General features: G+C 40.2%; 1 protein-coding gene across 3 annotated transcripts; it reads left to right on the top strand.

The window, feature by feature from the left end:
• Nucleotides 1-1,346: 1,346 nt before the first annotated feature.
• On the top strand, nt 1,347-21,865 carry parp4 (poly (ADP-ribose) polymerase family, member 4). 3 transcript variants are annotated; one of them, XM_036561574.1, is made up of 35 exons: nt 1,347-1,815; nt 2,197-2,324; nt 2,554-2,749; nt 4,255-4,354; nt 4,500-4,578; nt 5,022-5,120; nt 5,326-5,484; nt 5,906-6,043; nt 6,381-6,539; nt 7,090-7,241; nt 7,353-7,484; nt 7,580-7,678; nt 7,813-7,996; nt 8,099-8,252; nt 9,323-9,468; nt 10,084-10,215; nt 10,332-10,418; nt 10,613-10,777; nt 11,786-11,829; nt 11,920-11,998; nt 12,139-12,276; nt 12,362-12,557; nt 12,768-12,844; nt 15,037-15,224; nt 15,475-15,574; nt 15,661-15,831; nt 15,931-16,011; nt 16,122-16,202; nt 16,339-16,434; nt 17,077-17,196; nt 17,304-18,483; nt 18,606-18,823; nt 19,239-19,341; nt 19,700-19,832; nt 21,065-21,865. In XM_036561574.1, exons 2-35 carry the CDS (start codon nt 2,199-2,201, stop codon nt 21,264-21,266), a joined length of 5,514 nt encoding a protein of 1,837 aa, XP_036417467.1. In that variant the 5' UTR covers nt 1,347-1,815; nt 2,197-2,198; the 3' UTR covers nt 21,267-21,865. The 3 variants fall into 3 exon arrangements, with proteins under 3 accessions (XP_036417467.1, XP_036417547.1, XP_036417393.1); XM_036561654.1 differs by having other exon boundaries at nt 4,252-4,354; nt 8,099-8,246; XM_036561500.1 differs by having other exon boundaries at nt 4,252-4,354.
• Nucleotides 21,866-22,299: the final 434 nt, after the last annotated feature.

Genomic DNA, 22,299 nt, shown 5'->3' with positions numbered 1-22,299 from the left:
TCTAATCCATTGTAAGTGATGACACATTGACATCTGAACAGTTTATCACCCCAGTGTATTTGTTCTTTAATGGAAAACTAATGATAAATTCAACACACTATATTACAAAGATGTAAAGCTACAAAATTTTAAACAATATCAAAACTGTGGCAGCTCATGATTGAACAAAATAAGTATCGTAACACTAAAGTCCTGCAAAACTCTAGATCCCTGTGTCACAGAAGCTCTTTATGAACTTCCAGGGAACACAGTCTCAGTATTGAGAAATACGAATGACTTTCTATGTGATTATAATTACTGTGAAGATAGTTGTCCTTTTATAACATAGACTTGTGACTCCAGCAGAAGAACATTAGTACAATCTGTTAAACTTTAGACATGCATGTCGAAATGCTGTGCCATGCATTGTGTTGAAAGCACAGCTATTATCAGCTCAACACAGAAAAACATGAAATCCACACAGTACCTCAAAGCCTCACCCTCCTGGCCTTTGCTCAGATGTGTGCTAATCTGTTTAAACCACTGAACTTCTGCTCCATGTTCAACAACCCAGACACATCACACATACATACAGTACAGTCACACAGATATCCTCACAGCAGTCATGAAGGATTGTGGTACAGTATGGGAAATTAAATTGAAAAAGAATTTATTTTTTTACTATTATTGGAATAAATGCATTATGATAACCAAATGCCAATAGTGAATGTACTGATTAACACCTTTGTTTTTGGGGAGAAAGGTAAGATGCCCCTCTGACTAATGTCAGAAACACCCCGGGGTGAATTTTGCATCAGTTTGTCATCTAACAGTAGTAAAAGTAGAGCAACAATTATAACTAACAATTCAAACAAAGGAACAGCGTTTAATTAGTAAGTGAAAGTGATTATTAGACATGACAGAACAATTAAGGTGTTGATGTAACTCTACCGATCTGTAAAGCTCACAAACTCATCTCCAGCAAGATGGATAAAAATGAATATGAAATATGAAATAAAAGAAGTCTACTTAATGTTAGCTATAGTCAGTCTGTAATGCTGGTTGTCAGTGAAGCTAGTTTATCATAACTTTATGATAAAAATAACTATGATAAAAACATTTCTGAGGCAATATGCTAATTGGGGCATTTTGCCCTTGTGTTTTTGCCTCAAAGGTCTAACTTTACACTTTCACTCAATTCAATCCTCTCGAAACATTTCTTACACAACTTAATATAAATGCTCAGATCATGATCCAGTGAGAAAAACAGATCAGCTGACTCCCTCAGTAAATTTGTCAAGATTAGATTTGGCCCCATCATTTGATCAGAAGAGAAAATAAAATGTGTGTGTGTGTGTGTGTGTGTGTGTGTGTGTGTGTGTATCCGATGCCCATGTTTCCACCATTTGTCTGTGTCCCAGATTTTGCTGTCTTATGTTTCTCGAGTGGGCGTGGCTTGCAGTCTTCGTCTAGTCCAGTGACATAAAATGCATGTATTTTGTTTAAAAAGTTTCAATTAATACATGGCGCTATGAGGAACTTACAGCCTTTCTTAAAAGTTACTTACAATTATATGACCAAATATAAATTATAGATTAGAATATGTTATAAATATATCCGTCCAGGCTGCCTGTGAGACGAAGTGTGAGCAGTAGATGGAGACAGAGGGCAGTGTGGAGGCGGTGGGTGTGTGTGGGGAGTGTCTAGTGTCCGCGAAGTCTTTCGTGTTGACACACACACACACAGGCACGCAGCCCGTGTGAGACATGACAGTGTTTTTAGTTGTAGCATTTCGCCGATTAAGAAGCTTTTAAACTGGTTCGCTGGGAGTGCGAGGTGAGTTGACTTCTGCACTGTAAGCTAAATCTGTGGTAACGCTATGTGTTTTACTGGTTTTAGTCTAACGCTCGTGTCAGCAAAATGTTGAGTTAATGCTGCTCAAGGCTATTCAAAGCCCTTCCTGTAATGATTGCTACATATGGGTCATGTGGTCTTTTCCCCAGAAAGGGGTTTATGGAGTTAGGTTACGAGTGAAACGCTAAATGCTAATGTGTTGTGCTTCTTCCTACTTCCCAGCAGTTCCCTCCCCTCTCTGGTAATGCTCTGACTTGCTTTTGAAACCGTGGAGTTCCAGCGCTCAGAGACAGATATCCAGAAGCTCGTTGCTCTTTTCTTTTACTTTCTCCATCTCACTTTCTGTATCATTCTCTCCTGCAGTCATGGCTGTGTTTCAGGGCTGCTCTGTGGTTCTGGACCTGAGGAAAGTACCCTACAAGGAGAAGAAGAAACTGACGTCTGCTATAGTAGACAATGGAGGAAGCATATCATATGTAGTCAACCAGAAGGTAGATGTTGCTTGTTCTCTCATTTCTTTGTCACACCTGTGGCGCTGCCTGTTGTCAGTTACAGTTGTGCTATAATAAGATACATAATTAAGGTTATATATATGTGTGTGTGTGTGTATATATACATATATATATATATATATATATATATTTATATATATATATATATATATATATATATATATATATATATATATATATATATCTGACAGCTGTGTGTCCTGTGCAGTGCTCCTTTGTGGTGACCAGAAGCCTGGAGGACCTGAGCAGCAACAGGCAGAGAAGTGCTCAGAAGTACCAGATCCCTGTAGTTGGGGTGCAGTTTGTGTGGAGCTGTCTGGAGAAAGGTGTCCTCCTGCCTGTGAGCGAGCACACTGTAAATCAGCAGTCGTCTGATCTCACTCAGCAGCCTCTTTCATACCCAGGTATTACAGCCTAACACAGCTTTCTTGTTGCGAAAATCACTTGGCACTAATGCACAGAGGTAAACATGGTTGCCATTTTTTGAACATGATGCACCCAGTTGTTTGCTTTCTGTTATAGCAACAGCAGCGGAGATAAAAATAGGGAGGGGGCTGTACAAGACAGAGCAGTGTAGTTTGTAACTGTCACAGCTCAATTAGTCCTGTTTGCTAACAGTGGGTGTGTATGGATGTGTATGTCTCATATATTACATGTGTCAGGTGGAAGACTGTGTAACCAAAGAGCTGGGAGTTGAAAATATTTGAATGTTATGTTTGAATGTGAATGTTGGTTTTGAACCTTAGAAAGAAGCAGAACATTGCTCAAAACTAGTCCTGGGACATGTAGAGTGAGGGTCCAAAAGTCTGACCCCAGTGAAAATGCTTCTGTTTTGCGTTCTTTTCTAATTTAATACAGCATTTTAAATTACAAATTATATGATCAACACACTAATTTGAGTGAAAAGTAGAATCTTTACAAATCTGAATTTCAGAATTTCTAAGTAATTGGTTTAATGACATTGTGCACTCGCGCTGCTTGGACACCACAAGTTTGTGCAAAAGCCTCTGATGAGTGGATCACATCCAACCGAGAGTCATGTGAACATGAGCTTCATGGGGAAGAGATAAGACAAAAAAAATCTGAACTTTTTGTACAAAGGCTTCAGCATACTCTTTAGTCATACAGGTCCATCAGAAAAGTTATAACTACCAGCAATAATCACTAAAAACTTCAGTAAGACACTAATGTTTGACTAAAAGTTCTTGAACATTAGCGGGACAAGCATTGCTGTCTCTTTCCTTCATGTAGGTTAGTATTTAGCATTTTGTCTAGGTTAGTTTTTTGCCCCTTCTTTCAGATCACAGAGTAATTCTTCTTAATTAAAGGTGTGAAGCGAGTTTGCAAAACTGATGCTCAGTCTTGTTGGACTTTCTCTTTTGGATGGACAGAGAGTGGAATGGAAGACAAAGTTTTTAAACACTATTTCTACAACTTTCTGCAAATTTTTCTACAAATTTTAGTATATCTTCAGTCTTTCTCACAGATCTCTCATTTATTATGTTTTCTAAAGCAATATTCTTCAGAGTCAGGTATGTTGAATGGTGGCTTCACAGGAGTAGTGTTGGAGATCACTGGTTTGAACATGATGCGTGTGTGTGTGTGTGTGTGTGTATTTGTGTTCCCAACATTTTTGGACATAAAATGGAAGGTTAGGTGAAATTTGTTTTCTGTTGAAATCTGCTATTGTTTAGTCAGAATCAGAGTCTTTATGGATACGTTGTAATATAGCTGAAATTTTGTACTTTTAAAAGTAATAAAGCACAATTTCCATAATACATTAAAACATTAAATCATTCTAATAAACAGATGAATGTAGAGGTGTCCCAAGACCTCTTTAGAGCACTGTATGTGCTCTGTTGTGGTTTTTCTCGCAAAGGCATTGAGTTGTACACCCAATTTCCAGCAGGGCTGAAGTCCAGAGATCAACCACAACTCCAGAGCAGTGATATTCACAGAGAGAATGCTGAGATTCGTGCGAAGAAAGGCACGTACCTGGGCAAACTGAGGTGTGTCCTGGTCTTTTTTACAGTGAGCAACTCTTTTACAGCCTGTCAGTCAGGTTTGGTCTGTGTTCTGTATTTTTATGTTTTGTATGAGTTTTTTTGTCTGTTCATTGTGTAATCAAAACCTTTCTTCAATCCTAACATGCAGATTATACAAGGGAAGTGATGATGATATACCAGAATTTCCTTCACATTTCCAAGTGGCAAAGTACTCCATTTTTTACAAGGTGAGTTTATATAAACTGTTCATCCAAAACAGTAATTAGATGCAATTTAAGAACACAAAATGGTCTTAAAATGCACGTGTGTATGGGTTGTTGAACCCCATCTTATCTAATGTGTCGTAGGCTCTATGTTCAGAGACTTTGCCTTTGTCTCATTTAAGTCTTCCCCCTAGAGTAGTTGGGATGCATGCATGCTCACTTTGGGCATAGTGAAATGTACCAGCCTGTGGAATTGAAGCTTTCTGTGTGCTGTTGTGTTTTCTATCACTTCTATCTATTCTGTTTCTAAGCATGACCCTGTTTTTATTCTTAGATACACTGTGACACTTTTGGAGAGAATGCATGCCTTTGCATCATTCACCACAGCATCAGTGAAAGAAAGCGTCTTTTTATTACTCTTTGTGTTTGCTTGTGTGTGTTCAGTCTTTAATGTTTGTATTTTGAAGGCTGAAGTCATGACCTGGTCAGTTGTGGAGCTTCAGAGTGCCAAAGGTGAAGCAGGACAGCAGTATCGTGTTGTGAAATCTGTCATGAATGAGGCAGAGGTGAGCTCATCTGACCCTAAAAGCCTTTAGAAGTACAAAATTGCATATCAAAGTACACCATGCTTTTACTGATGCTAACAATAAGTGATACAGTATTGACTACGTTCTAAGAGATTAAACAGGAGAAAGTTAGCAGTAGGTTTGAGTCGATGTCAATGAATAAATGCTGCTTGATTCTGACATTAATTTTCTCTCTGTTCTGTAGAAAACTGTACTACAGGATAAGCAGGCGCACAGTTTCAGCTCTGAGGAAGCTGTGGACGTCTATCTGATGTGGAAGGATGAACTCATTGCAAGAGGTGACTCAGAGAAACGCACACTTCCACCAGCAGCCCAGAGGATGGCCTCCCATGGCCTGCAACAGGTCAGTTAAACACTGCATCACCTAGCAGATCGTTATTTACTTGGACAATGGAATTGTTTTGACAAAATAAGTAATAGAGATAATAGAGTAGTAGAGTGATTGTGAATATTGAGTATCGTGAAAATGCCTTGAAGTATTACAATATCACATTCACCTATTTTCTAGTCATTGTCTGTAAGAAGAATGTGCTTATAACTTTGATACTAATGGCATGTTGAGCCTTTGAAGCCCAGATAGGGATGATTTGACTGTTGGTTTGGTTTGTGTAAAGAGAAAGTAGACTTGATATTGGCCAGTTTACCTCTAATTCAGATCCAGAGTGATTAGGGCATTTGTCATTCCTCTCACAGTATTATTTATAGTTTATTATTATGTTCAATTTATTAACATTATAAACATTATAAACTGTGTGATTTGAAAGCTGTTGTTGGAGGAGAAGCTGAACTGCAGTACAGTCTCACAGGAAGTAGGCACCTTTGTGGAACTGATCTGGACAGAAGCCCTCGGGTCACTCAGAAGCATCCTGACCGTTCCTGTCGGCAGCATCAGTCTGAATGATGTAAGACTGTGTAGTCATACAGTGTACACACACAGTAAAAGCACATTAACCATCCAGGCACAAAAGAACATTTTGCAGGACTCAAACTTCACTTCCTAAAAAGTTGAGATGACTACTTTTTTCTGAACATTTGGATATTTGAATAGGATTAGAAATGCGTTTCACTTTACTGATTGAAACTTAAAGCAGATTTTTAAAATGTTAGTGTTAATTTGCGTAACGTTAAGCATCCTGTCCTAAAAGAACATTTTACTGGACTTGGAGATACCTGTTTTGAATCAGTGAGCAGTTAATGTCTGATGTGTGTGTGTGTGTGTGTGTGTGTGTGTGTGTGCAGGTGAGCAGGGTGGAGGGTTTGTTGCTGCAGGTACAGAAGTGTCAGTGTGAGGATGAGGTGAAGGCTCTGCTGGAGGAGGTCAATACTCTGTTACCTCTCAGAATGATGGAGCCTGACTCGAAACAAAAGCTTGTGTCTCAGAAACTAGACCTCTGTCAGGTAAGTCAAGTGACTGTAGATCTTAGTGCAAACTCACAAAGAAGTAAACAGATGCTGTACAACATTCACAAACGATGTGCATATGATCATGCGTAATATATAAAGTATTACATGTGTTTCATTAATATAACTGTTTCCACTGATTTATTTTTCAATAATATAGTAAAATACTTATTTACTTTGCTGTATTACGCTTAGTCCAGGGATGTGTCCAGTCTAGGGCTGATACAGCTTCCAACAAAGCAGGAGCACACATGATCAAGTGTATGACTGAGGCCACTTGAATAAACAAGTAGACATGCTCCTTCTTGATTGGAATAAACTTACAGCCTTACTGGTCCTTAAAATTAACATAAGATTGGACGCCTCTGGCTTAGTTGCTCAAATCACATTATATTACATTATCTGCATGATTCATATATTCAGTAAACTTGGTTACTCTGTCTGTTTAACCAAACTGGCAGTTTTTCTTGACTGCTTTTGTGTTTGCTGCCTAAATGTGTTTAGTTTTCATGTTGTAAAATCATATAATTGTATTGACACTTATCAGCTGATTCGAGATATTCTGAATATGAGTGAGGCAACTCTGGGAAACCCCTTTCCATCCTCTCTGGGGAAGTACAGAGTCCTGAGATGCAGTATTGAACAAGTGCCATCGCAAAGCCCAGAGTTTCAGTCAGTCTGCCAGCTCTTACAGGATAGGTATGTATAGTATCTACCATCTGTGTACGACATTTATTTTTGTATGACTGTATATGTTTTGTATGGTTTTTCATTTTGGTTTGTGTCTGTGTGCATTTAATGGTTCTACAGATCAGTCCAGATCCAGCAGATACTGCGTGTGAGCAGAGAGACTGAAGTTCTCATGTTTAGGGAGGAGCTAGGCAATATTAAGCCCCTCCTCCATTCGTCTCATCCCAGGAGCTTTGCAGGAATCTTGTCTCGGTGAGAGTCTCTGTTTAACACCCACACGCACATACACACACACACACACACACACTCACTGTGCCTAAACCAGGCTGTTCTGGTTCTGTGTCCAGAGGTCTGTTGCTGCCCAGAGTTGGAGTAGAACAGCATGGGATTGAAAGAACAGATGTTGGGAATCTAGGAGGTGGCATCTACTTCAGTGACTCTCTGAGGTCAGTGTTTCCCTGTTTCTTTACATAAGACTCCTTCTGAAGCCTTTTATGATGTACAGCATTAATATAGTCAGAGTAGCTAGAGGCACTGAGATAACTGATGCTATAGATCAGCTGTCTGCTCTGTGTTTCAGCACTTCAGTCAAATACTCCAAGCCCAGTGTGACGGATGGCTCTCGGCTGCTGCTGGTGTGTGACGTGGCTCTGGGTCAGTGTAAGGACCTGCACAGGAGGGACACTTCTCTGAACTGCGCTCCTGAGGGCTACAACAGTGTGCACGGAGTTCGCCGTAACCAATCAACACACTCTGATTTTGAGGTGAATCTTGTACATAAAAAAAATCTACATATAAGTATTTTTTTCTGGACAGAAAATTTCTAAAAGTTGTGAGTTATATTACTTTGTGTGTGTGTGTTGCAGGATGATGAATATGTGGTGTACAACACAGATCAGGTCAGGCTGAAATATGTAGTTCAGTACTCTCTGAAGGAGGATCAGCTGAAGACCTTTCAGCCTTACATTAACACATCTGTAGAGCTCACACACTCTCGCAGAACCTCTGACCTCTGTGAGTGTAAGACCTACTCATCACCTAATCAATATATATAACACTAAAATCAAAAACCTCAGTTTCAGGAAAGTTGGAACAGTATGTGAAATGCAAGAAACAGAAGCAGTGGTTTGTAAATCCACTTTGACTTAGTACAAATACATAGTACAAATACAAGATATGTAATGTTTTCCCTTATCAGCTTCATTGTTTTGGTAAAAATAAGGCAATTTAAGGTTCTGGGAATCTGGAGAAATCTCTGTGCATGAATAGCAAGGCCAAAGACCAAACTAAATGCTTGTGAACTTTGATCCCTCAGTTGTGCAGTTGCAGTGCTGTGCTCTGTGTTGGATATGACCACATGAGCCTAGGAACACCTAGACAATGTAATGTTGTCAATAAACATTGTTCGTCACAGCATTCACAAATGAAAGTTAAGGCTGCACTAGGCACAACTAAAACCATATGTCAACAGTGTCTAGAAACACCCCCGAATTCTCTGGGTTCAAGCCCATCTGAAATGGACTGATGCACAGTGGAAATGTGTATTATGGTTGACGAGTCAACCATTCTGATCATTTATGGAAATGATAAATGTTGTGTTTTGCAGACCAAAGAAGAAAAGGACCATCCAGATTGTTACCAGCAAGTTCAAAGCTAGGGACTGTCATGGTATAAGGGCGTATTATTGCCCATGACATGGATAACTTGTAAATTGCATATGCTGTCATCTAGACAACGTCCCTTTGTGGGACGTCCACGCTTGTTTCAACATGACAGTGGCAAGCTGTACATGTTACAACAGTATGGCTGCAAAATTAGGGAGTGCAAGTCATTGACTTGCCTGTCTGCAGTGCAGACCTGTCTCCCATTGGAAACAGTATGAAGCGTTATGGTTCATTATGAAGCATTCCAATAGTGTCCCAACTTTTTAGCAATTTAGGTTTGTAGGAATTGCCTCTATATGCACTATAACCGCAATCACTGATTGTGGAATATACTTTATGAAAATCATGGGTGTACATAATATTCATCTGACCTTTTATGTAGGATTGATGTACTTACCATGTGTATGTGTGTGTTCGTGTGTTCAGTGTCTGACAGTGATGACAGTGGGGGTTTGGAGATGACTAAGAACCCTCTGGAGGAGGTCACAGCTGGTTTGTTGGACAGCAGTGGTCAGACACTCCCCCTGCAGGCAGTGCATGTGAGGTGTAAGCTGATGGACCTGCTGTCTCAGGTAAAGTGTTACACTTTGGATGGTGCTGGACTGTAACAGTCAGTAATCAGTTACCAAGGTACCTCTAAGCAATGCAGATTTGCAGCAGTTGTAGTAATCAATCAGCAGGATAACTCTTAACCCCATAAAGGCAGAACAACGGACTCCTTCACATCCAGCGCCCCCCTTTGCTGCAGTTACACCGTCAAGCTCTTCTCGTAAAGCGTTACAGTAGATGTTGGAACATTGCTGTGAGGATCGGATTGCATTCAGTTACAAGACCATTAGTGAGGTCAGGTACTGATTAGTAAGATTAGTTCTACATCACACACACCACTTCAGCTCATCCCAAACGTATTGGATGATGTTCTATCTCTCCAGCCCAATGGTGGGGAGCTGTTTACCCTTCTTGTCGATGCTTGGAATTGGGCATGGTGACCTTAGGCTCGTCTGCAGATGCTGCAGAACATCCCATTCTGTTCACAGTGCTTTTCTATAGAGATTATACAAGCTCTGTGTGCAACTAAACCCCTTGGTCACCAATTTGTGCACCTTATTATATATACATTATATACACTTGATAATAATAATGGCATACTTTTAATGGACAGCTTGTGTTCCTCTTTGTCTCAACAGGTCATCATTTTCCAGACATATACAAACCAGAGTGCTGTTCCTATAGAGGCAAAGTATGTCTTTCCATTAGAAGAGACAGCTGTGGTGTGTGGGTTTGAAGCCTTCATTAATGGAAAGCATGTTATCGGAAAGGTGGTTACACTCAGCTCACTTTTTCTTCCAGTCTTTTTTCTGCTTGTGTAGTCTCCAATGTCCTGTTTCTAATTTCTCTAACTCTCTGCACATATAATCTCCACCCACTCTCTCAGGTTAAGGAGAAGGAGCAGGCACGTAAAGAATACAGGCAGGCTATAGAGAAAGGCCATGGAGCCTACCTGATGGACCAGGATGCGCCTGTATGTTTCTCTTTTCCTATATATCAAGATGGGTTCATAGTGCACACACTGTGATCAGTTTTGAAAATTTAATCAGAGTGAATCATTTTCCAGAGCCTGCAGTTGTTGATTGATGATTGTTCTTGGAAATCCTCTCTGTTAAAGTTACAATATTCATTCTTCACAGCATCTGTGTATCTGTGTGTGTGCTTCAGGATGTGTTCACCATCAGTGTGGGGAATCTGCCCCCTGGAGCCACAGTGCTGATCAAAGTGACCTTCATCACTGAGCTGGTTGTGAGAGCAGGCAGCATCCTCTTCTCTCTGCCAGGCAGTGTGGCTCCATGGCAGCAAAGCGCCGCTCTCAACCAGAGAACCCAGGTACAGCAGTACCTTTAATTTCATTTGTTACCATTTATTACAATTATTCCCATCACATTTATTGCCTGAAGCTGTGGAACCTGATTCAGGTTTTATTAAACTGTCGTTCAGACAGCTCTTGTGATATATTAACAGGTCATTAAGTGTTTATAACAGTTCGATATAGGAAAGGCACACAAACGTATTCTGAAAAAGCATGAGTTGACAAAGTACAATAGTTCTGTACCCGAGTAAAAGTACAAAAGTACCTGGTTGTGAGTGTAAGTGTAAAAAGTAAAAGTGCTTTGAGGTGTTGCAGATACTGTGTAATGCTGCTTTGATCAACAAACTCAGTTCAAGAGACTTATGTGCCTGCAGACACACTGAAAAACTGAGTTAGGTCTTTGTGTATGCAGTCAAAGCGGTCCTTTAATAGAATCTACTCATCAATACCGTATTACACAGTATCTACAATAACTCAAAGCACTTTTTATACGTACATTTTTTATTTCCGAGTGGTTTGTTGTGAAATGCGCCATTCTAGAGAAACTTAGCAAGTCAGAATATTTTCACAGTGGTGGTGATAAGAAGCAGAGATATGAAGAGTTCAAAACTACTAAAGATTTACAGCAAAATGACCATTATCATCATTACACATAAAAATACAGAAGACACATGTAGGTGGTCTCTATAGTAAATGGCTATATTTGTGTTCTAGACATTGCAACCCCTGGTTCCTGTCACCACCGCTGCAAAGAAATCTGAGATTAGGTTTTTCGCAGTGAACACCAGATTGCCCTGAATACCTTTGTTTACATCTCAACCACTGATTCATGCCAAAAAATTTGTGGAATTTTCCTTTATGTAATCTTCACAAGCAAGTACTTTGTACCTTTACTCAAGTAGAATTATTATATATTTTTTCTTTTTTTTACAAGTAATATTTCAGTATTTTGTCCACTCCTCCATTAGAGTAACATTTTTAATAAGTCCTGAGCTGCTCTGATGATGAGTGTGTTTGTATTGCAGACGTCCGTTGAGAAGGTGTGTGTGAACGAGCTTGAACCAGCAGGGTGAGAGTCATGCATATTCACATGTTGTTGATTTATTATAGTGTTTCCATGAATAACTTATGTAATTGTTTCTTTTTTCTTTCTTTCTAGAGAGTTTTCTCTGTGTATGTCCATTGAGATGCCTTATGAGGTCCTTGACCTGGAGTGTTCTCATCGCATCAAAATAAAGGTGTGACTTTGGTTTGTGCTTTTCTTTGTTTGTTCAGTACATGTAATATTAGTTTTCCTACAGTTAGAATGATGTTGGTCAGTCTGTATATCTCTGTGTGGATGTGTCTGAATGTGAAATCGTTCTGTTCTTTCTCATAGAGGACAGACTGTAAGGCTGTAGTCAGCACGTTACCAGATCAGACTCTAAGCACTGATGGCTTCCAGCTCAGCTTTACTTTGTCTCAGATCCATATGCCCAGGATGTGGGTGGAGAAACATCCAGAAAAAGAGAGTGAGGTAAAATGATAAAACTAGAATGTAAAATTAGAACACGCTCATGGTTCTTTGTGCCTTAACTCACTTTGTGTGTTCACCTCTGCAGGCCTGCATGTTGGTATTTTATCCAGACTTTGAGCCCAGTGGGGTTTCTGCCTCTGGTGTGAGTGATGTGGTCATTCTGCTGGACACGTCTGAGTCCATGCTAGGAGAGGCCATGCTGAATGCACGCAGAATTGCTTTAAAGGTTTTTCAGTCACTGGATCGTTCACTGCAGGTCAACATCATCTCTTTTGGGACTGGTTAGTGTTCACTGTTTCTTCCTGGTATTGTTTAACCTGGAATGTCAAGGCTATATACCATTTTGGAGTATTTCCAGCATTTGTTTGTTCAGGGATGACAAAATACATGCATTAGGATATGGAATTCTGATTAATATCAGTTCACATAATTTCACTATTTTATTAATAACCTTAATCTACACATGTTGTCCCATCATTGTTGTTGAATAGACTACAAAGAGGCCTTCCCTACACCAAATGTGCTAGAGGACGGTGAAGTTTTTAAATTAGCCAAGAACTTCATTATGGTGAGTACTCACCTTCAAAGCCAAGGCTATCTCATATTAATACAGTGTAAGAAATACCTTGTATCTAATATTATACCATTGTAAAACCCAATGAGCTTCTTGAATGAATGTACAGTGCAATAGTTCGTTCTATAACTGACCTAGACCCTTGCAGGTCATGTGATCAGTTTCCATGAAACAGTTCAACACTGTACGCATAAGCTCTCCAGACAAAAAATAGTTGCATGCTTCATTTCTTTTTGAATGCTTTGTTGCGCATCACCTTGTCTTCATGACAGTATTATTCCTGTCAGGTAAGTTACTCTTGACGTAGTTGCTGTCCAGTCGAGACCAAACAGAAGGTAAAAAAGGAAACAAAACAGCTTGGATATAGAACTTTGAAACTGGGAACTGAAGAACTAGTTCAAAACTGAAACTCAGAAATTGAAACTGAAACGATTTCAGGTGCAACATTTTGATAAATTGCTTTAAAAGTCCTTATCAAAATGAAAATGTAATGTGACTAGAACGAACAAAGTTTCATTATACAGTACACGGTTTCAAATCCTTTCGATTGCTTTCTTGCATTTCGATATATGCGAAAAGATCGGGATGTTTTCACCCAAAGTTAGAAAATCCTTTCTCAACATGGCATCACCTGCATCCTTGGAACGTTTTTACTTCTTACTTTGCACACAAACAGAAATTAGTTACTTTTAAGATCACATTTGACCTACAGCCGATTTGGTCAGACTCTGAAGATGAGACTACACTAAATTCCCAAACTGTCATCACCACTGCTGAACAAGCTTTTCAGTCAGAAGCTGTGACAGAAGAACAGCTAAACAACCTGGAATTAGCCAGAAATGAACCGAATACCATTCGCCAAACAAAATGGGCTGTAAAATGCTTTCCAGACTGGCTGGAACAAAACAACATTAATATTGATCTAGCAAAAAATGACAAAACTGAGTGTGAAATGTGTTTAATGTGTTGGTCTGTGTAGGGAGCTGGAGAATGAACTGCTGGCTGTCCAGCGAGTGAGTGGAGTTTGTTACTTAGACGTAGCAACAAGCTGCTTGTTAAGGAACTACAATTTGGCGGAAGGAATTGCTAACATTAAAACTTATTAAATGCCACATTCTTATTTTGTTTATTTAACTGTTGTATAAAAACAGTAGAACACTCGAGGTTGTGTGTTACCGCGAATAACATCACAGCATCACAAGACGCGACCAAATCCTTTGGCTCATGCCTGCGACCAAATCACAGCTGTGATGTTATTTGCGATAACACACGACCTCGAGTTTAAATAACCAAGTGACACAAAGACAGAACAGAGAGAAGCATGCAAACCTGAACCAAAATCATATGGCATATCAAAATAACACAAAAGCACATGGCTGGGAAACCTAGACTGGGAAAGGTGAAACAAGAAGGGCAGACAAGGTAAAAGAAGAATGAGAACCAGACATTGTTGCATCCACCAACAAAAGATAGATAGATATAGGGTTATTAGGGCGAATTTGGAAATCCTGTGTTTTTCTATTTCTTGTCTGCCCTTATTTAAGAAAACGTTAGGAAAAAGCAGACCTAAAATATGATAAAATATGTGGTCAAAAAGGCCTCTGAATTTTTTTTGTTGTGAAGGCATTTTTAACTTATGGTGTAGCTTTACATACTGCATGCAGAAATTAATCATTCATAGGTTTGATAGAAACATAGAAATATTACATAATAACTGTTTTGCAAAAGTAATTCTGAAAACAGACTGAAATATTACATGTCAAAGATGAAGTATTTGACATGCAATATGACATGTAAGATTGAAGTACACCCTGTAATAAATGAACATTTTGTTGCTATATAGTAACATGAAATTGTTGTAATTTTGTATTTTTTTACTCCAGTATTCATATTGAAGATGTGATGTAGAATGTAGAACTGAGGCAAACTTTAAAAATTAATAACAAATGTTTTTTATGTACAATGTATGAATAATTTTGAAAGGATCAGCCAAGCCCTAGGTGAATTACCATAAAGTGACCCAAATACGTGTCTTATAATTTGAAGTAATAAATGCTGTAAATGGATATAACTAAGAAAAACATTTTCTGCCTTAGGTTACATAGCTATATGCACCATAATAAATCATAGTGATTAGAATCATTCAGAATTGTAACAGTTAACTGTTTTCCCGTTTCCACCATTAGTCCTCTCCTGCTGTTGGTGGTAGCACTGAGCTGTGGAGGCCTCTGCGCAGCCTGAATCTGCTGCCTCCATCTCATGGTGTGAGGGACGTGCTGCTGATCTCTGATGGACACATACAGAACCAACCTCAGACCCTGCAGCTGGTGCGAGAGAACGCCCGCCATACTCGCCTCTTCACCTGTGGCCTCAGGTCAGCACTCAGCAGCTTTAGAGAGTTTAAACTGGATGACTGAGACACAAAAATGGTGTTACAGATGAAGTTAAAGTATGTGCCCAGGTCAATAGATACACACGCAGAAATATGCCTTCCCTTCACAGTCAACAAATTCATCAACTATTGACTTTAAGAATTCATAGTCAGCACTTCAGTGACACCATTTATGGCATACACACTTTCGGTGTATGTGGCTGTATCTGAATGTGTTTGTGTTTGTGTGCAGCCCAACAGCTAATCGGCACATGCTGAGAGCTTTGGCTCAGGCAGGTGGAGGAGCATATGAGTTTTTTGACACAAAGACAAAGCATACCTGGGCTGAGAAGGTGAGTCCTGCTTCATTATCTCAGGGATTTTGTAGCTGTTCATATGTGTAGCAAGTGTGTACAACGTGGCTGACTGGCTGTTGTAGGTGAATTCCCAGGTGAAGTGCATGGCATCTCCAGGCTGTAGTTCAGTGGCAGTGAAATGGCAGCAGTTCAATCCCACAGCACCACCTCCTGTTCAAGCCCCCTCTCAGCTACACGCTCTCTTCAGTGACTGTCACACTCTGGTCTACGGCTTTGTGCCGCACTGCACTCAGGTACATCACATTAATTCTGATTCCTCAGAGCATTGTGCCCTGCAGTAATCTATGAATGATTTTTATCATGTGAGGTCTAAATGTTTGTTCTGTACTTAGGCTACACTTTTTGGTGACCTGAGTGGACAGGAACTTAAGACAGTGGTTTCCACTACCGAATTACAGAAGACTAAAGGAACAGTAAGATTTGGACCTGCCCATATTACTGCATAATCTAATATTTATCCTGTAATATCACTGTTTTTAGTGTTGAAATCACTGCACTGTTTCTTTGTGTTTCTTTACTCTAGTTCCTTCACAAACTAACAGCAAGAGCGATCATCAGAGACTATGAGGATGGCAGTCTTGGCTCTAGTGAAGCAGAACATGAAGTATGTGCCAGAGATTGAAAGTTCTAGAGAAGTTTCACATAGGCATGTTTGTTTTGCTTCCTGGAGTGTTTGGATCCGTAAACAAGTAAAGGACAAGCATAGAACTCTAATAGCTGTTCTCTACTGCCATTTTCAGGGAAAGAAAGCTGAGTTGAAGTCCTACATCATCGAGCTTAGTAAAGAGTTCTCCATCCTGTCTCAGTTCACCAGCTTTGTCGCCATTGAAGAAAGGGTATGATCACTGCTGACTGTAAGATTGTATTCATCAGTCCAGTTTTAACACACCTCACATCCATATAATGACTAGTATGTTATACAAAAGTTCAGGCCATCTCAGCTCAAAAATGAAGGGCAGTTTGCTGGACAAATGTTCTTTAGGTAAGGTTCTCTGTGAAAGGCTTTGTAAATAATTATGGGTTGTGCATTGTATCCATGTGGTACAGTAGATCTGTCCAAAGAGCCATACATTCAGGAAAGAATTAACAGGAGAGACACATTCACAGCAAAGTTCTGTCCACTTTCACTTTGTTTTTGCTGCTTGCTACTACAGAAGCATATGTAAAAAGTGGTGAGTTTAGTGGGGCATGAAGATCAGTTGGTGAGGCAGTACCCACTAAATGAACCCCTAACGCTGGGCCTGAGCATTATAATGCAGATTTTTGTCACTTGTCTTCAAATTTTCTCAGATGTATAAAAGTGGAAATGTACATTTAATTAAACCTTTAAATGGCCAGCACCCCAAACTTTATTACACACCTCTACAACCTAAAAATAACTCACTAGTTTGCACTGTAGTCCATGCAGTTACTCAATAAGTAGTTACTTTGGATTTAACAAGGTTAAGAGTCTCTTTTCCCGCCTCATCTCCATGTAGGACCAGCAACAGCCTGATTCTGGAATCACTGATGTCCCAAAGTTAATTGCAGAAGAGGATGTGGATATTCTGCCGTACATGGGCTGGACTGAAGAGGAGCAGATATGTTTGGGGGATGTGGTATGTATGTTCTTAGACAGGCTGTGTTACCAAATTCAGCTGTGTGTTAGCTTTTATAAAGAACCTGCTTTACTTTGATTACTCATAGTTTTTTCTTTTTCTCACAGGAGTCTTTTAATTATGAATGCTTGGAGACTGATTTAACCGGATATGACTTTTTTGATGATCTCCAAAGTTCATATGTCGATTGCTCCTTGTCTTTGGATGATCACAGTCCTATCCAGAAGACAGCGGCTGCTACTTTTGAGTCACCATTAGAAGGCGCATTTGTTGGTGAAGAGCTTCAGCCTGATACTTGGTCAGCTGGTGCGATGTTTTATGGTGCTAGGAGGAATTCAAAGAAGAAGAAGAAGAAACAATTATTCTCCGAAACATATAAAGGCTATGGAGCTGCTCATCCCATAGAAGCTTTAGCATCTAGTCAATCCCCTGCAAACTTCCTCATGCCTGAGTCTCATTCTCATCGTTTTGGTTCTTCTGCTTTTATTTGTCTTTCTGCCTCCATAGAGAGTGACATTCCCATTGGTCCATTTACTCAGACTGACCCAGATGTATCCATCGCATCTTTTGAAGATGGCTGTCCTCTGCCAAGAACACCACCTGATGCTGTTGACTTAGCATTAGACGAGGCCCCCATCCGCTCTTCTGAGCCTTACACTGAAACTCCTTTTGAAGGTGTTGCTCACCATGCTGCTTCCGCAGCATGTAGACCGGTTCCTCCTCTTCGTTCTGGTGCTGCTCTTTTCTCCATTCCTAATACTGCTCTTTTTCTCCCTCCCCCAACTGCTTCTCCTGGTTTTGGCACTCAACTCCATGCTTCTTCCTTCACTACCTATTCTGCTTTGCCTCCCCTTTCTTCTTTTGCTGGTGTTCTTCCTCCTTCTCCTCCTCCTCGTCTTCCTTCTGCTTGTGCTCCTCCGCCTCCTCCTCCTGGTTTTGTTCCTCAACCCGGTGCTTCTTCCTTCACTACCTATTCTGCTTTGCCTCCCCTTTCCTCTTTTGCTGGTTGTCCTCCTCCTCCTCCTCGTCCTAGTCCTCATCCTCCTCCTGCTCCTCCTCCTCCTCCTCCTCCTCTTCTTGACGCTTTTTTCTTAAGTGCTGATGATGCTGCCCCACCCGCTTCTCCTCCGCCCCTAGGAACAGTTGTACCTGACAGCCATCAGTCCCCTCTTCCTCAGTTTCATTTTGCTGCTCAGCATTCCCGTGATTCCCATGAGTCCCTTGTTCCTTGTGCCCTTGAATCAGCAGTTTCTCCAAAACGTGGTCGGCACCGTCGTGTGGCGTTAGGTAAGGAATAAGACACAAATTTCTGAAGTTCTTTTTAGCATCATGGTTTCAGGTTCAACTCATCACTGCATATTTTATTACATCATCAATACAGTTCTTCCTTTCTTTGTTCTCTCATCTAGCTAAAGCGTCCTCTGGTGTTGATTTTGGATTTCGTTCGGGCTCCCCCAGGATTAAATGTAGTTTTTCCTCATGGAAAGTTGGTAATTTAGAAAAGGCGTTTGGCCCAGTTTCTGTAGAGAGGCCTGAGGATGACCTACTGGAGATGGATAGTATCGGTGAACAATACAGACGACCCGACAGAATCAACTGGGAGGAGATATTTGACCTTCAGCATCAGGTACATAAATGACTGGGTGCTTCTCACACATTTTCCTGCCACTCATGTTTAGATACAGTGCCCTCAAGAAGTACTGGGGAACTTTTTACGCTCAAACACTGCATTACAAATAAACACACAAATATGAGGCAGAATTTTGTCACTTTGTTTGTGGTAGGGGATGTTCTGGGCATGTGTTTAAACTTATTTTCCATAAGACTCTCAGATTTTCTTTTTGCCAACTAATTTTGATGACAGATAACCTACAAGATTTTTTCTTATGTGTGCTTTAGAGCATCTAACTACAGTCCAAGAAAGAAATGCTAATACCTGTGCTCACAGAAAAAAGCATATGCCCAAAAAATACATAGAAATGTAATTTTTATCCTCAATTCAAAGAGTAAAAAGCAATTTATTCTTATTCTCTTGGACACAGGATGGCTACTGGGAATGTACAGGAAGATTGAGTAGGTTCCTGGGTCTGGATGTGGACTTCTTTGCCAACGTCTTCCTGAAAGAGAAAGGCATCTGCTCTTTGGGTAAACACAGTTTCTTTTAGCTTTAATTTCTGCTGTTCAGTTATATAACATGGACTGCTGCATCATCATGTTGTCCATTACATATCTGATTTAGGACAATGAGGGTTATTTGAGTAATGCAGTAGGAGAATCACTTTTGGTTCCCTAAAGAATTATGTTTGAAAAAGATGTGGGTATAAAAAAAAAGGGTTCTTCCTAATGTAAATATAACCTTTACATTTTTTTTGAGTTTTTGAAAGTTGATGATGAAATTCTATTTGGCTATGAAGTGAGCTGGCTCCCTTTGTTCAAAGTGACACGGTACAAGATGTAGCTCCATATTAACAGCCAAATTCCTTCTGAATGTTGTCTCATTTAGGGGTGAAGGCTCATGCTGATATCCTGAGGCTGGTGGCTACACTGCTGGTGTTGCAGCTGATGCGTGTGATGAAGATGACAGAAGTTGAGCTGTTCCAGTCTCTCTTCCGCCTCACTGACTCTCCTGAGCCCAGGTAAGAAGCAGTGTATGATCCACCCTTCCTTAATTTTTCAGCAGATTGTATTTACACCAATGATCCAAACATTATGACTACCAGCTTAACATGCTGTTGATCCTCTGCATGCTGCCATTATAGCTCCAAAATAGGTCTCTACAAGACCTCTGAAGTTGCCTTGTGGTAGCTGGTGCCAAGACACTAACAGTGGATCCTTTAAGTCCTGTAAGTTGTGAAGTGGAGCCACCGTGGATCAAAGTTCTTGTTCCAGCACATCATCAGATTCTTGATCGGCTTGAGATCTGCGGAATTTGGAGGCCAGGGTGACACTCTACATCATCTTCCTCAAACCATTCCTGAACAATGGTGTGCAGTGGAACAGTGCACATTGTTGTCCTGAAAGAGACCACTGCCACTGGGGGAATACCACTGCCATAAAGGGATGTACCTGGTCCGCAGCAATGTCCACATGAATGCCCGGACCAAGGGATTTTCAGCAGAACATTGCCCAAAGCATCACACTCCTTCCACCAGCTTGTCTTCATCCCACAGTGCATACTGGTGCCGTCACTTCCCCAGGTAAACAGCGCACATGTACCCAGTCGTCCACGTGATGTTAAAGAAAGCGGGATTTATTGGACCACGCAACCTTGCGATGCACTGTGTTGTGACATTCGTCCCGTAACCGTCATTAAAAATTTATGGTGATTTGTCCTTCCTCGGATCGCTATCACTAGGTACTTACGACCGTTGACCAGGAGCATCTAACAAGCCTTGCCTTTTCGGAGATGCTCCGACCCCATTGTCTGACCGCAACGATTCGGCCCTTGTCAAAGTCGCTCAGGTCTTCACCCCTGCCCATTCCTCCCACATCCAACAAACACACTGACTACAAGAACCAACTGTTTGCTTGCCGCCTGATATATTCCAGTCCTTCATATGCACCGTTGTTACAAAATAATCATAGTTATTCACTTTATCTGTGATTGGTCATAAAGTGTGTGGTATAATGCTCATTGATGTATTTGTGTGCATGACCTATATTACAATACTTTGACTAAATATCGGTATACTGTGGTATTCTGATATACATCATGTTATGAATGTTGTTTGTTTGTTCATGGTATTTGTGTAATTTCTAGATAACAGCAAGCTTATTTCGTATGACATATGACCTAGACATAGCATGCATGTATTTTGTGTGCTGTATGTAACTGTCTTTTTGTAATGTCTGTGCATTTCTCCTGTAGGCCAGCATGCTATGAAGCAGTGAAGAAGGCAGTGGACTGGGTCTGCTGGGCAGACAGACAGTACCCATGTGTGTGCAGCAGACTGGAGTTTGGCTGGGACTGGGAGTCCTGCACACGCCAGCTGCTGGGTCTGGACTCACTGCACCCCTGCTCCCCTCTGACCTCTGTCCTGCAGAGGAGCGCACAAATATCTGTCATGTAGATCAAATACTGACACTTCAGCGGGAATTCCATAACTATTCATTTAGCCAAACAAAGAGCAACAACAATAATCTTTATAGTGGCAATATTAAATGTTTAATCATATAACCTTGAATATTCTGTCATTATATAACTCTTTCCTGAGCTCTTGGTCCCTTTGTACAAAAATAGAACATTTTAAAACAAACCAAACAGGTTTTAGGATAAAAAATCCTAAGACTTACGTTCAAGAGCTGAGACCACAGCTGGAAATTCATTAGGAAACGCAACAGTGTAACATAGCACAATCAAAATGGCACTTCAGATGGTTAATCTAAATAACAGTAGGAGGAGAGGGACAAGTTTTTAACAGGGACCTGAAACACCAGGCTTACTCTTGTGCTCAAATTTTAGCTGTATTAGCAAAAATAATTTGGGATGGATGAAAATGAATGAGAAAATTAATTGAAATTGTTTAGTAGTTTTTGTAACCGCTTGGCTTGCTGTTACTGCACTTCATAATATTGAGTGAAATAAAAATGTTTTACTGTTTTCTTTTACTTGCCTAAAGCTGCATGTTTGAGGAACTTGTCTAAAACTATTAAACTTTGGAGCACAGAATCTTCAATTTGTTACTTTTGTTTCTATTTTAATTGATCTCTTTAGTCCTTGTTATCCTCAACACTGAATCTTTTAAGACTCTTTTGACAGACTCAGTGGTGAAAGGTATAATTTAGTGAGACTTTTGTTGGAGTGAGAAGTTATCTTAGTGGAAAACCATTGATTTTGGCATAATCATCCATATACAGACGTATACAGAAGTTCCATTGCCCTCCTCAGTTTACATGTTCTGCTGGCTTTAGAAGTTATATGTGCTTATTCTCTACAGAGAACACACTTACGCACATTTCAATGCACAGTTACTGTTTGTTTGCTGAATGTAAGGGGAAAAGGACTAAATCATAAAATGTGGCATACAAAAGGAAACATATTTTAAGTTTTATGTTTTTCCAATATGTTAAAAATGAATAGAAAATGTACACTAAAATTAGCAA

This window comes from Colossoma macropomum, unplaced genomic scaffold (genome assembly GCF_904425465.1).
Source record: "Colossoma macropomum unplaced genomic scaffold, Colossoma_macropomum, whole genome shotgun sequence".
NCBI lineage: Eukaryota > Metazoa > Chordata > Actinopteri > Characiformes > Serrasalmidae > Colossoma > Colossoma macropomum.
Note: the sequence above shows the minus strand (reverse complement) of the source record. Positions and strands in the feature narration are given on the sequence as shown.

What these genes read in the sequence shown, in the direction of transcription:
- parp4 (XM_036561500.1), top strand. Translation starts at nt 2,199, where the DNA reads ATGGCTGTGTTTCAGGGCTGCTCTGTGGTTCTGGACCTGAGGAAAGTA. An exon ending in TGCCAGCTCTTACAGGATAG is followed by an intron (nt 7,242 to 7,352) that starts GTATGTATAGTA and finishes ATGGTTCTACAG; the next exon opens with ATCAGTCCAGATCCAGCAGA. An exon ending in TAGCCAAGAACTTCATTATG is followed by an intron (nt 12,845 to 15,036) that starts GTGAGTACTCAC and finishes TTCCACCATTAG; the next exon opens with TCCTCTCCTGCTGTTGGTGG.